The sequence below is a fragment of the Salvia hispanica genome, chromosome 3 (assembly GCF_029641045.1).
Source record: "Salvia hispanica isolate PSC_SH4W2 chromosome 3, Shi_PSC_v1, whole genome shotgun sequence".
NCBI classification, from domain to species: Eukaryota; Viridiplantae; Streptophyta; class Magnoliopsida; order Lamiales; family Lamiaceae; genus Salvia; species Salvia hispanica.
In genome coordinates this window covers 58,352,053-58,366,772 of record NC_142694.1, presented here as the reverse complement: position 1 = coordinate 58,366,772, position 14,720 = coordinate 58,352,053, and the positions used below count along the sequence as shown (strand labels likewise).

The following is a 14,720-nucleotide window of genomic DNA, read 5'->3' as shown; positions in this document are numbered from 1 at the left end:
AAAAAAATTTGATTACCTTAGATAGATATATACTCCCGGATTCAGTTTACAAAACAAGACTACTCCTATGCCTAATAGATATAGGTATAGTTATAACAAATCGCTATGTTCATCTATATACAGTTCCAAAGCAATCTCGAGAGCAAAAAAAATGCGAACGAACGGCATATATGAACGTTCGGTAAGATTCGAGGTAAGGAAACATCGATTACGTCCAACTAAATTCCCTCATCTGAGTCTGAAAATAAACATTTACTTTCACACCAAAAGGTCTACCTATCTTATAAACCAAGATTCCGGAACCGCCCTACGCCATCTTCCCTTCCTATCCTCCGAGGCCACCAGTCCCGCCGCCACCGCCCACCTCATCGTCCGACAAAACTTGTCCTATGATGCCATACAAGACGAGGTTAGGACAGTCATCCGCGGTCATCTCCAAGGCGACAAGCTCAACCAGGCCGTCTTCGGAGGCTACGAGCGCATAAGTAGCAACTCGATCAAGTGCGTATGGGACAAGGTGACCCGAGCTATCGAGACCCCACCCAAGCACGCCGAATTTAACGTGGATTTGAGGATATGTGTCACGTACTATTACGTGCATATGGTTGGGAGTAGACAGTATCATGGCTTGAGGGTTTACGTTGAGGAGGAGAGAAAGAGGGGCTGTTGTTGCTGCATATGCTTAGAGAAGATCAAGACCGATGATGTGGCGTTGCTGATGCAGTGTAAGCATTTGTTTCACCCCAAGTGCATCGTGCTTTGGATGCGGAAGAGTCAATCTTGTCCCCTTTGCCGCTACCAGATGGCATCCACACAAAGGATTGATTGGAAAAAGAAGTAATTTACACTAATGTTTTTATAATTTGGTAGAGAAAAAAGGCGGCTGGCTACTTTTAGGGTTTGAGGGTATATTAATTTATTTATAATATTTTTGGACTTTATGTTATTTATTTTGTATAATAGTACTTGGGTATTATTTTAAGCTGTAAATGTATTTTGTTATTTTAAAGTTTAATAGTAGTAGATACTACTAATTTGATGTTCTTTTTTTATTAAATAGAGTTCAATTTGAGTGTTTTGTTTGGTTATTACTCCATGTCTTAAATTATAGGTTCTAATTTTGACTTTTAATTTTTTGGACTTTCTATAATAAGTATTTTTAAAATTAAATTTATTTTAATTATATAACTAATTTATTAAATAACCCTTTAGTATATTAAAATCATCTTGCTTGGGACGGAGGGAGTATATAGTTTCGACTTTATTAAATTATCACATTCAAAAATTGAGTCCTATTCATTTATTTCTTCCAAAATTTTTGATGCTTTATAGTTTGAAGTATTTGGGGAACATTTTAATTTTTATACTCTTTAATAGAAAAGAAAAATATTTGGGGAACAAGTTTTACATTGAGACATTAATCTAACATAACCGTTTTTAATATGGTACAATTAAACTGGACAAAGCATAAATAAGAGACATATGATCAAATTACAAACTAAATTATAACTAAAGAACTAAATAGCTAAAAATTGAAAAGGGTAGCACCATTTTTTCAAGATCATCAAAATTAGGGAGCATTATTTTATCAAAATTTTAATATGAACTAATGTAATTTAGGTATATTTTATCAAGATTTCATAATGAACTAATATAATTTAGGTGAAGAGAGAGAGAGAGGAAGTTAAGAAAAAAGTATTATGTTTGTGTAAAAGCTTATTTGTCATAAGATAGATAAGGAGAGAGAGAAAACCCAAAAAAAAGGATAAAAAATAAAATAAATGATATTGTTAACATGGAATAGAATGATAGACAACTGTCTTTCTATGAACAAAAGAAATATATTAGTCATTTAAAAGAATTTTGCATATTTTAAATATCAAATATGCATTTTCAACCATGACATATATTTTGTATCCCCGAATATTAGTGTAATGACACTGATGGATAATTACACTAGGTGACTATGTTTTGGATGGAAAGCTTTGGGTGGCCATAATATTGGTAGTAAAGTGTTAGATTCTTCTAAGTGAGTTTAATACCATCTAATTAAATTTGTCATTCAAATTTTAACAACTACAGTTTCCTTCTTTGGTTGTGTCGTACGTAATGCCCATTAATAAATGTCAAGGTTAATCGCTTTCTCATGTTGGTTGTTTTTCAGAAACCTGTGTTTAGTCATGTACAACATTAATGTTGTTTAGAAATGAGTTCAAAACGTATGAACTTTTCATTCATTGTTTGTTTCTAAGTTTTGTTTCTATTTATAAAAATGTACTCCCTCCGTCCTAAGATATTAGACTCATTTTTTTTTTTTGCACAAGAATTTAGGAGGTGTTGTTTAGTGGTGTAAGTGGAGTTGATAATAAAGTAACTTTTTACCATAAATAGAAATAGCTCAAGTATGTTGGGACACCCCCAAATAATATACGAGTCTAATATCTTGGGACATAAGGATTATTTTTGTGTGAGTATTCTTCTCACAAATTACAGATGTACTCATATTAAATTTTATTTCGAATAGGATATCATTCTGTGTAGATTACAACTAGAGTATCATTCTTCCTATTTTTTTTATATAGTGTATATAATGATAATTTTGTTTAATTGTTTATCATTTTTTCTTTTTTCTTTTTATAAAGTGTATATAATGATAATTTTTTTTAATTGTTTATAATTTGTATCCTTTAACCAAAAAATCTTTCGCCCGTGCATAGCACGGGTGCCAACACTAGTATAACTAATAGCTATGAACTGAAAATGTATTTCTCCATTAACAAGAGTAGTGATTTAGAGTCATAACATCTCTATGCCATAATATCCCTATGTCTCTATGATATAAGTATAATTCTTACTTTGACTAATTTACCCTAGGAGTGTTATTTAAAGATAGATTATATCATTGGATACTACCATACCATTTACACCATATAAAATCGTTATGCATATTTACTTCTTTGAATATTGAATGATGTTTGGATTTATAACACTCTAAGATAGATTAAAAAAAATTAATCCGATTAAGATCTGATATTAGAACAAAAGTTAATAAATAGTACTAATAGCTTATAACATCATGTTGGATTGTATATTTAATCTAAAAGGCTAATGTCGAAATAGCAAGTACATGATACCTAGTAATTGAGTAACAATGTGGCGTCTCATAAACTTTCAGTAATCATTTTTCTGCATTATTGAATTGTAAGAATTACTATGCAGAAGTATCCATCACAAAATCAAAAGGCTAGTGTCGAAATTTGATTCCTTATATTTTCCATTAAAAAATATTTGGTCTCATAAATTAAGTGCGTTATTGTTTGGTCTCTAACAATATATTTTGATCTAAAATTAATATTTTCGTTAAATTTAACAGTCAAACGTGTTTCTTTAAATTAATAATTTAATTATGAATCTAATTAACCAAATTATGCCTCGGCGGCGCGTCAGCTGGTTCTGGCGGTGGATGTCGCTGCTCCAGCTCCGACGATCGGTGGAGAGAAGCGGAGGAGAGGGCTAATCCTCCGCCGCCTAAGCGGCTGAAGGTTGAGAATGAGGAGGAAGATGTATGGTTTATTTGCTTTGGTGGCGGTTCTTTGGTGTTCTGCGATCGCAAGTGTATTTTCTACTTTTTCTCTCAATTTTGTTCAAAATGTTTTTACTTTAATTATTTATAATCACCTGCGATATTAATGGACGTAGCGTGTGATTTTTGGAGATAGAAGTGTCCTCTCTCATTTTAATTGAAGAATTTGTTATATAAATAAAGTTGAGTGTGTGGATATTGGCTTTAACTAGTGTTATACCACGGGGCAAATAATTTTCACGTACTAGTTACACATTCTTAATAAATTAACATAAATGAGAAATAATGAAAATAATACTATTATCTTATGCACTTTAAATATAAAAATGTATATTATCCTTATGAGATCATTACAAATGTAAAATTAAATAAGTTCAAGAACTAAAGCAACACATACACATATGTTAATTAGAACAACTTGTATATATTGTTCGACCAAAACAAACACACTTTCAAAAGATTCATTGTTCGAAAAGTTTTAGAAATTCAATGTACATATGCATGTTTTAACAAATATTACCAGGTATCACCTATGTTAAATTCTTTAATATTATAAAAATATGTTGTTTTTATTATATTATACTAATGATGATAAAACAACATTAATAAATTTTAATTAACACACTGATCGACCTCGATACATGCATGGTTTTATTGAGTTTATTACACTAACATGACTAATAATATGCAAAAAGAATGACAAATTTGAGTGTGCAGAAGCCAGAAAACGAAGAACTAGAGAGTGCAGGATCAACCAGATCAACTCAGGAAAAGAGGGGAAATAGCATGAAAAAGAGCAAAGTTGATCCGTTGAAATTGCTGAACTGATCCAATGGAGTCATGCATCTGCAGTGCTGAGTCATAGGAGAGAGAAAGAGCAAATGTCATTCTAGAAGGGGCACAATTGTCAAAGATAAATGGGCTTACCCTAGGGATTTGGGCCCAACATGCGCTCTATAAATATGGCAAGATCGCATGGATTCCACGTCGCTCATCACTCACCATCTTCAGTCACTCAAGTTTAGTCTAGTTATGGAGTAGAAGTAGTCAGCTGTCGAGGAGTCGTCGTTCCACCATCAAGCTTTCATCTCTTCTTCCTCATTAAGGGAGACTAGGCCAGATCCGCGTAGAAGTCATCCTAGCTTAGCCTTTGTATAGTTTTCGAGGATTTTAAACAATTACTTTTCGTTATCTTTCATCGCTTTCGTGGTTCTGTAGTTTAAACATGTTTTCCTTTTAGTTGTTACTTAGTTTTCCTTCTTATCGTTGTTTAATTTGTGCAAGAATTCTGTTTCCTTTTTTTTTTTTTTTCCGGAGATCTTGAATGAAATGGAGTTTTTGATGCAAGCTTTGTTAGATCTAGTGTTTTCAGTGTTGATCGCTTTTATTCGCTTTGGATATGCTCTTTTACTGCTTTCCCGTAGGTAGATTTACATTTCCGTTCGTCAGCTTGCATGATTTACTTTCCTTATCTTAGATCTGCTTTCGTTTAAGTGCAATTTCCATGGATCTGTTTTATTTTGCTCTGTTCTTATGTTTTATGTTGATGCTCTGTTTTGATTTATGTTTAGTAGCTTAGAGTAGACGTAGAAGGTAGTTAGTTAAAACCACCGTCTCTGTCACTTTTTTTTCTTTATTGTCAGCTTTTCTGAGTGCGCGCGCGCGGATGTGTCAGTGATCCCGTGTACCTTTGATCCCTTTCCTCTTTCAGCCTAGTTGATCCAGTCGAGACCTTAGTTTAGAAGATATTTACATTCAGTTGATCATTTCACCCTAGTTTAATCTTAACCCCCAAAAATTAAAGCGTGGCCGCAGCCGACCCTTCCAAATTCTCATTCCCAACTCAAACTGCCTCCATCTCTGAGGAATTCGACCCTTACTTCCCTTTACTAGGTTACTTAGTACTGTGGGTTAAGGTCTTGAACGCTCTTCTCGTCTCTCGTTTACATCCAACGATTGGTAGTAGCCGTCCGACTTGAATAGGTTGTCATTCAGCTTGATCAGGTGGTGGTTGCTGCATGTTTACATTTCACTTGTGAATCGTGAGTGTGCAAGAAGGGCAGTTTTCAGACACATATATTATTTGAGTATATTATAGAGTGAACATCTTTTTAGGTCCACGAACTTTGCAAAAGTATCATTTTAGGTCCGTGAACTTTGAAAATATCATTTTAGGTCCGTGAACTACAAGTTAATATCATTTGAGGTATTTTGAACTTTTTCCGGACGAAAATGCCCTTAAGGCCTTCAAAGGCAATTTGGACAATTCTTTCGCTACTCATCTTGCGTCAAAGACCTAGAGTCAAACAATTTTTTTATTACTATTTTATTTGGTTACCATCCAAATTGAATTTAAATATAATTAAAATTTACCGTAAAAAATATGTGTTAGTTTTTCAATTATTAGATGACTAATTATTTAATGATAGTGAATTGGGACTTGATACTTTATTTTATTTTTTCAGTCTAAACTACATTTTAATAACTTACTATAGGTGATGAGTGAATTTTGTTTAGTTTATTTGTTTTGAAATTAGATAGCTATTAATTTTGGATTGTCATTCGGGGATGAATTTCAAAATGGAGATCAATTAACATCTAAATTGAATTTAAATATAAAAATTTGCCGTTAAAAATTCTTGGATTCTATGTCTCTGACGCAAGATGATTGGCGAAAGAATTGTCCAAATTGACCTTTGAAGGTCTTAAGGGCATTTTCGTCCAAAAGAAATTCGAAATACCTCAAATGATATTAATATGTAGTTGATGGACCTAAAATGATATTTTTAAAGTTTACGGACCTAAAATGATACTTTGGCAAAGTTCGTGGACTTAAAAAGATGTTCCCTTGTCCTTCAGCTTGATCAGGTGGTGGTTGCTGCATGTTTACATTTCACTTGTGAATCTTGAGTGTGCAAGAAGGCCAGTTTTCAGACACATATATTATTTGAGTATATTATAAAGGGGGAGCACTACGGTGCCCCCTTATTTAGAGTCACAACGTACATCCAATCTTGTGTTGTCATGTGACACAAAACATTCAATAATTTAAACACAAAAATGCAATCTAGTTGTATATGCATTTCCGCAGATTGCATTTTAGTTGTAGGTAAATTGCATTTTATAGTGTTGAGTTTTGCATTTTCACATAAATTGCATTTTATATTGTTAAGTTTTGCACTTTCACAAATATAAATGCAATCCCTCTATATATAAAATGCAAATTAAACAGTCAATATCTAAAATGCAAAACTCAACAATAAAAAATGCAATCTGCCGAAATTCATTTATAGCTTCTACAAATATATATTGCATTTTAGTGTTTAAAACTTAAAACATGAATTTCCTAGGTTTAGAATTACTGATCGGATTCTCCAAAGAATCGTCGATTGCTTGCGCCTTCTTCACATGATGTTCTCCATACTCGACCACGAATCTTCTAATATGTATCCTGAACTCAAATTATGACTTTTGGGTGAGAAAAACTTGTCAGAATCGAAAATGACTTGATTAGAAAAGAATACAGAATTTCAGTTCAGGAGAGAACTGAAAATCTCGTCCAATCTGAGAGAGGAGAGAACGAACATAATATTATTATCATCTACTATAGTACTCCCTCCGTCCCACAAAAGATGTCACACTTGTGGGATGACACGAGATTTTAGGAGGTTTTGTTTTGTGTGTTAGATGGAGAGAGAAAATATAATTTTTATATTAATGTGAGAGAGAGAACTTTTTCCAAAAATGGAAATGTGACATCTTTTGTGGGACAAACTAAAAATGAAAGTGTGACATCTTTTGTGAAACGGAGGGAGTATAATAATATTGACTGCCTATCCAATCCCAAATTACGAGTAATACGAGCTTTACCTTTTTAATTTATTATTTCCCGTAAAATATAAATAGCGATTAAATAATTTAAGTTTTGCTATTTGACTTTAATTAATTAATACTCCCGCCGTTGTCTTTAATTAATTAATACTCCCGCCGTTGTCACAATTAGATTTGTTTGCTTCTTATACTTTTAAATGTTTGGGAAACACCTTGTTTATTAATGCATAAACAAACACCAATGCGATAAAATTACTTCTTCTCGCCTTGGGTTAAAAATGGATTGTAAAATTTATTGTAAGCAAACATTTCTATCCGTGCAATTTGCTCGAAATATGTTTTTTAGTATACTAATCCTAACAGGGTCGACTTCCATATGGGCTCCGGATTTAAGGCCCTTATTGTGAATGCCCTTAAGATATAAACCGCAATCAACTACTACTCCCTCTGTCCGTGAAATATTGTTCAACTTTGCCATTTTGTTCTGCACATGAAAAATTGTCTATTTTGCTTTTTTTTTCTATTTCTGGTAAATGAATCCTACTTTTCACTAACTTTTTATACTCATAATATATAAATGTGGGATCCTCATTTTACTAACCTTTTCAATGCACTTTTTTTCATATTTTTTAAAATCTCGCATAGCCTAATTTGGACAATATTTCATGTATGGAGGGAGTATAACAAATCATTTCTTATCATCTAAAAGACTAAAATAATCGTTGTACTCCCTCCGTCCCACAAAAGATGTCACACTTGTGGGACGGCATGAGATTTTAGGAGGTTTTGTTTTGTGTGTTAAATAGAGAGAGAAAATATAATTTTTATATTCATGTGAGAGAACTTTTTCCAAAAAAAAAAATATGATTATGGGACAAACTAAAAAAAAAGTGTAACATTTTTTGTGGGACGGAGGGAGTATGTAACCGACATTTGCAAAGGGGTCGTAGTCAATCGTTTTACGACGTCGTCCCTGACCGCGTCGTTTTTTTCAACTGTGGAAATGGAAAGGAGAGGAAACGGAAAGGTAGTAGTGTGTGATCGCATGATATTCGACGAATTGCCCCAACCAATCCACTTCTCCTTTACAATTCAAACGCAATTACACCTCTTCCTGCTCTGAATTAAGAGCTGAAGAAAATTGATGTCGTCATCACCGTCACTACTGACGGCGACGCAGAAATACGCCGCCGCAGCGCTTTTTGCTCTATCCCTGCACCAGGCGCAGATCCATCAGAGCCGTCCATTGGGATTCCCCTCCCAGCCAGACGACGACGCCGACAACGGTTCTGCCTGTTTGTCGGAGGAACGCATCAGCTCTGGCAGTAGCTGCGAATCCGTCGCCGATGATCCCCAGCTCTGGGCGCACGATTCCTCCGGTCTTCTTCGTCCTATCTTCAAGTACTGCTCTATTCTCTCTCGCGATTGAATTGTGAGAAAACTGGAGATGAATTTTGGGGATTTTTTATTTTAGGTATTTGGAAATTGATATCAGAGCGTGGGATGGGCTGCAGGAGACTGTGACGTATGCAACTGCTAGTCATCATGTTGGAGCTGTTAGTTCTCTTCTCCTTTTTATTCATTTTTTAAGATTTTTTATTTTAATTCAAGTTTGCTATGTGAATTGGTGAATGTTATGTGTTTTATTGTAAATTGTAGCCCTAATGAAGATAATGAGAAAATGATCACTTTTTCCATCAGTTTATAAGGTTGCTAGCCGAGGAAAGTAGCAATGAATCTCGAGAATCGTCTGAGAAGGAACTGGCTTTAGCAAATGCTATAATAGCTATGACCTTGAGTCTAGAAAGTAGTCATGGAGATTATGCGGCTAAGCAGGAGAAGCAACGCGAATATGAGCATGCTTGTCGGGAGAAGTTGAAAACCTCAGAAAAGACGGCAGAGCCAGAATCTGAAGATAATGATCTCTTTACTACTCGTCTGGAGGAAAAGGATGCCACTACAGCTGAGGAAGCCCATGTACAGTCTGTCACTGAATCTGATCGGAAACCATTGGAAGAGATAACAATGCTTAGTTACGCAACGAAAGTAACAGTTCTGTATGAGCTTCTTACTGCTTGTCTAGCCAATGCACCTGAAGACGAAAAGGCCGCTACCAGACAAAGCAAAGGTTATGATGCTAGACATCGCGTGGCTCTGAGGTTGCTATCTGCCTGGTTTGATCTAAAGTGGATAACAGTGGTACATTCTGAGACCTGCTAAATTGTTGAAATTTATGACTTTATGCAATGTGTGTGCACTCAGTTTATTTCTGTTTGTCACAACTGTAATTTCTTCTGCAGTTGCAAATATTTATAAATTATAAGGTATAGTAAGTTTATGTACCCACGATTTTGGCCCTTATTAGACCTCTTACATAGCATATATGATCTTGATATATGAAAATAGAGTTCATTGTATTGATCTCAATCATAGTGCATGCCTATCATCGGTTTTCTAAATTGGGAGACTTTTATACTTATATGATGCCGGCTTCTTTTTCTTTTTCTTTTCCTTTCCTTGTTAAAAGAACTGTTTTTTTTTTTGCAGGAGTCAATTGAAACTATTGTTGCTTGCTCTGCAATGGCTCTTCTAAAAGAAAAGGAAACAGAAGATGTTTCTCATCCAAAAAGCAAATGGGCCAAGTGGAAACGTGGAGGAATAATAGGTGGTGCAGCGTTAGCCGGAGGAACATTGTTGGCAGTTACTGGAGGTAAGATCATGTTATTTCATTCTCAGTTGTCTTGTCACTTGTGATTTTCTGTATGGTTGTTTAAGTCGTTGAATTTCTCCAAAAGATGTCAAATTGGATTGGGATTCACTTCTGACAAAACATGAACAGGTTTAGCTGCTCCAGCTATTGCGGCTGGATTCAGTGCCTTGGCACCTACATTAGGGACTATAATTCCCTTTGTTGGAGCAGGTGCTGCTGCTTTTGCTAGTGCTGCTGGAACTGTTGCAGGTTCTGTTGCAGTGGCAGCTTCCTTTGGAGGTAAGTTGAAGATGCAGCATATGATATTTATTGCGTGAATCTATTGGAACTGTATATATCTCCAAACTAGATAATGTTGACAGTTGTTACATACATATTTCTCAATTCATGCCTGCTTGGTCTGAAAACAGACTTCCTCTAATCTCATTTCATTTGCAAATGCTTGTTTATTTTTTGTTTAGTTTACCCATCTCATATGTTGATGTTGAATTGAAATAGCTGCTGGAGCTGGACTTACAGGAAGCAAAATGGCCAGAAGGATCGGAGATATTGATGAATTTGAGTTCAAAGCTATAGGAGGAAATCATAACCAAGGGGTTAGTATTTTTAGCTTGACATCGATTAAAAGTTAAGAAATGGGTTTATCATACATTATCTACCATATGAAGTGATGTAGGCTACTGTTCTTGTAGCAAATGCACCTCGTTTTTCTTGATCTTGTAGATTTAAAAAATTGCCTTTACTGTGCACTTCCTCATTCTCTTTTCTTGTCAGCGACTAGCAGTTCAGATCTTAATATCTGGATTTGTTTTTGAGGAAGATGACTTCAAGAGACCTTGGGATGGACAATGTGACAACTCTGAAAGGTAGAGTGGTAGACCACCCTATTGAGCAATCAGTTCTATAAAATACAAATATAATCATTGGTTCACTTCCTATACTAAGAAATATAAATTTACTCTTTTCTTTTTTTCAAAATAACACTCGTAGTCGACACATTATTGTACTAATTTGTACTTTTGGGATTTTGCTACAATCACGTCATTGCTGTTCTTCTTGATTTGCAATATAATTATTTTCTTCCTTAGTTATGTACTGCAGTGGGAGTCCAAGCATCTAATTGCTGTAAGCACAGCTATTCAAGACTGGCTTACTTCAGGTTAAGGATTTTACTCGCAACTAAATATGAGTATAAGTATATACCTAGGGTATTTTTCATTGACGTAGAAACAATCACTATATTGCAGCATTAGCCATGGAAATGATGAAACACGGCGCAATGATGACTGTTCTAAGCACTCTTTTGGTAGCACTGGCTTGGCCAGCTACGGTGCTATATCTCACTGATATTATTGACAGCAAATGGACGATTGCCCTGAACAGGTTTGCCCTCGTACTTGACTGTTTAATGCTATCTCTACAGCCTGAATATTTTATCATATAGGTGAAAGCTGGAAATGTATTTGAATTCTGGAAAATCAATATTGTAACAATGATGGCATGTGGTGAAAACACGTAACAGTGATTTTATCTAACTAGTATTATGTTGTTTAGGCTTGTCAAGGAGACAGACCATCTCGATTCTAATGTCTACCATTACGATCCTATTTTGGACAAATCTAAATTCTAAGGGCTGCAATAATCTGCAGGTCTGACAAGGCAGGGAAGTTGCTAGCTGAAGTATTACTGAAGGGGCTGCATGGTCAGAGGTATACTAACGTGTAGAAGCGATAGCAATAAGAGTTACCATCCCAAAATGTTGAAATTTGGCAGACCTACAGTTTCTCTCCTTTTTTCGATTCTAATTTAGTTATGTGCAAAAATTTCTCAGGCCTGTGACACTTGTAGGTTTCTCCCTTGGAGCAAGGGTGATTTTCAGGTGCCTCCAAACTCTGGCTGAAAGTGAAAATAGTGGTAAGTATAATCTTATCACGGTAGGTTTATGTGCATTATTTTTCTGGTTTTATAGCTTCAATCAAGATCGAAATAATGAAGAATAATCAAACTAAGAGCGTTGAACTCCTTTTTCTTCGAATAGGTCCAAATTTAATAAGAATTGTCATCATTGTTAATTCAACTTCTTATTATCATTATTAAATTATTCTATTCTATTCCTAACTCTCGTTTCATCGCTTCTAATGGTTTCTTCTAATCTACTCAACAACTGCTGAAACTAATCCCTCTTATTCCTATCCTCGTCAGCTGGACTTGTGGAGAGAGTTGTTCTTCTTGGAGCTCCCATCGGAATCAAGGACATGAACTGGGAAGCCACGCGAAAGGTACAATAAAGCCTACTAATGCCAATCTCTGTTAGTGTCTTGAGCTCTGAAGTTGAAGTACCATACATTACAGGTGGTGTCTGGGAGATACGTGAACGTCTATTCTACGAATGATTGGATGCTTGGGATTGCCTTTCGTGCCAAGTATGCAACTTCTTATTCCTTTTGTTACTCTAGTTCCACCATTACATTTTCCTGCAACGAGAATCCGATGCTCTATCTTGCATCTTTCGCCTCTTCTGGTTGGGTTTTCATCTAATGTTGCCCATTGTGTGTTTGACAGTCTTCTCACCCAAGGATTAGCTGGAATTCAACCGGTTGATGTCCCCGGCATTGAAAATGTACGTAACTTTCAACACTATCGTTCTTCATTCCCAAAAACATGTATCAGACCTCTGATTGGTTTCGAACCCTGTCAGAGTCTTAACCTGTCATTCGATCTGACATATACTCCATCTTTGCAAAGAATAACATGTCCCGATTTTTCACTTCCAAACCGTCGTGCGAACAGGTGGACGTGACTGAGCTCATTGAGGGGCACTCGTCGTACCTATGGAGAACCCACCATATCCTCGAACAACTTGAGCTTGACACATACTTTCCCGTTTTCAACAGAAAAATCGTAGTGTCATAGTCCATGTTGCAGTGCCCGGCTCATTCCTTTATCGCCGTCGAGCGGTTCAGTGTGGGGGAATAGATCATTTGTGACTCTTCAAATTATGTCAGTTGCAAGTAGTTCTCACAAAAGAAATGAATTAAATTACTACTCATATAACATTTTATATTTCCGTTGTACATTAAAATGACATGAAATACTAAATTTTTATTTATTATATGTAACTAGATAATTGACTATAAAATCACGAAGTTAGGCCAATTTCTGTTTTATTTTACACCTTTTAAAGTATAAATGATAAATTACAAAGTTTCAAAAAAAAATTAATTGTCCCATAATAACTTTTTTAAAGACAAATTCGATGCTAAATTGGTGCATACGTGTAAAAATTTTGGTGCTAAATTGTCAATGAATAATGACATAAATATATATTAATATGTTGAAACAACGTAAAATTGAGCTTAAAAAAGCTAAAAAGGAGTAGCACAAAGTTGTTCAAATGGGACGGACAATTGAGATTTTTTTTAATTTATTTGTCATTAAAAATTGAAAAAGTGTGAGATAAATCAGAATTTTATCAAACTTCACGATTTTATTGATAATTAATCTTATATTAATATGCATATTCAAATTTATGTTATTGGAATTACTTTTTAGAACATTCAACTGCAAGGGAAATTTTTAAAATAAAAATTTATACTCCCTACGTCCCTTTGTAGCTAAGTCGTAGTAGTATTCTTTTTTTTTTATTGTTCCACTATAGTTAAGTCATTTTTTTTCTTTTGAAAAAATAACCTTTTTCTTCTATCTTAAGTACTTAACTTTATTCTTTTTTCATCTCTCTACTTTTTTTCTTTAGGGTGTGAGTGATTCGTTGAAAAGGTTTTATTAAGTTTACAGATTACACGTTTTTCCCATGATCAGGGGCAATTATTTATAAATTGTTGTTTGATAGAAGATGTTTATACACCTACTCCATTGTTTGGTATGATTTACGTGTTGTAGGCCAACATTATATTACATTATGTGATGACTAAAATGGTCTTACTTTTGGGAAGGAAATGACAGCTACACCCTCCATCGATCTTGACTGCAAGAAAAACTCATTTATGAATATGGACAACCCAAATCCCCACTTTCTCATTTTTTAAGCCCAAATATCAAATTACAGAATGAAGGCTGAATCGAATAAGTTAAAACACCGACGCATCTTCTTCCCAAACTTCTCTTCCATAAAATTCTAAGCTCTCCTTTTTCTTTGTTCCAAATTTCCTATTGAAATCTTATCTGCTTCTCTTCTATTGAGTCTCTTCCTTCTTTCTCTAAACTTTAGTTTCACGTCAGAAGGCTGCCGTGGGGTTGGAGGCAGGGCTTTTGAGGGTCGGCAGGCTGAGTAGTGGCGGAAAAATTGGAAGACAAATTAGGTATAAAGCTTGCTCTCAGATTTTCGGCAAAGTAAGTAAAACCTTATACCACAAAATTCCTAAGATAGTGTTTTGCCACAATCGCAGATAGTTATGCAGCATTACTATTTTATTCTGGGTCCTCTGAAAAATTCAAGATGTACCAAACGTGGGAGAAGGAGGTTGCACAATACCTTTTTCGGCCTTTTATGGGTTTTTACCCCCTACCAATCAACACACTTTTAACACAATTTCTTAAATCTCATGCTGAAATGAAATATGTCTTCTACAAAGGGAC

The 14,720-nt window shown here is 34.9% G+C and overlaps 2 protein-coding genes across 4 annotated transcripts; both read left to right on the top strand.

Moving 5' to 3' along the window:
• Positions 1-170: 170 nt before the first annotated feature.
• On the top strand, positions 171-841 carry LOC125210464 (uncharacterized). The gene is made up of 2 exons (XM_048110016.1): positions 171-181; positions 271-841. Exons 1-2 carry the CDS (start codon positions 171-173, stop codon positions 839-841), a joined length of 582 nt encoding a protein of 193 aa, XP_047965973.1.
• Positions 842-8,404: 7,563 nt separating this feature from the next.
• Positions 8,405-13,263, top strand: LOC125215940 (transmembrane and coiled-coil domain-containing protein STS1-like). 3 transcript variants are annotated; one of them, XM_089069425.1, is made up of 15 exons: positions 8,405-8,815; positions 8,889-8,970; positions 9,116-9,610; positions 9,962-10,124; positions 10,254-10,403; positions 10,623-10,720; positions 10,899-10,990; positions 11,213-11,283; positions 11,372-11,507; positions 11,774-11,833; positions 11,956-12,038; positions 12,327-12,403; positions 12,477-12,547; positions 12,687-12,744; positions 12,915-13,263. In XM_089069425.1, exons 1-15 carry the CDS (start codon positions 8,559-8,561, stop codon positions 13,035-13,037), a joined length of 2,016 nt encoding a protein of 671 aa, XP_088925551.1. In that variant the 5' UTR covers positions 8,405-8,558; the 3' UTR covers positions 13,038-13,263. The 3 variants fall into 3 exon arrangements, 2 of the variants coding, with proteins under 2 accessions (XP_088925551.1, XP_047973483.1); XM_048117526.2 differs by having other exon boundaries at positions 8,406-8,815; positions 9,116-9,613; XR_007175324.2 differs by lacking the exons at positions 12,687-12,744; positions 12,915-13,263 and having other exon boundaries at positions 9,116-9,613; positions 11,973-12,038; positions 12,477-12,539.
• Positions 13,264-14,720: the final 1,457 nt, after the last annotated feature.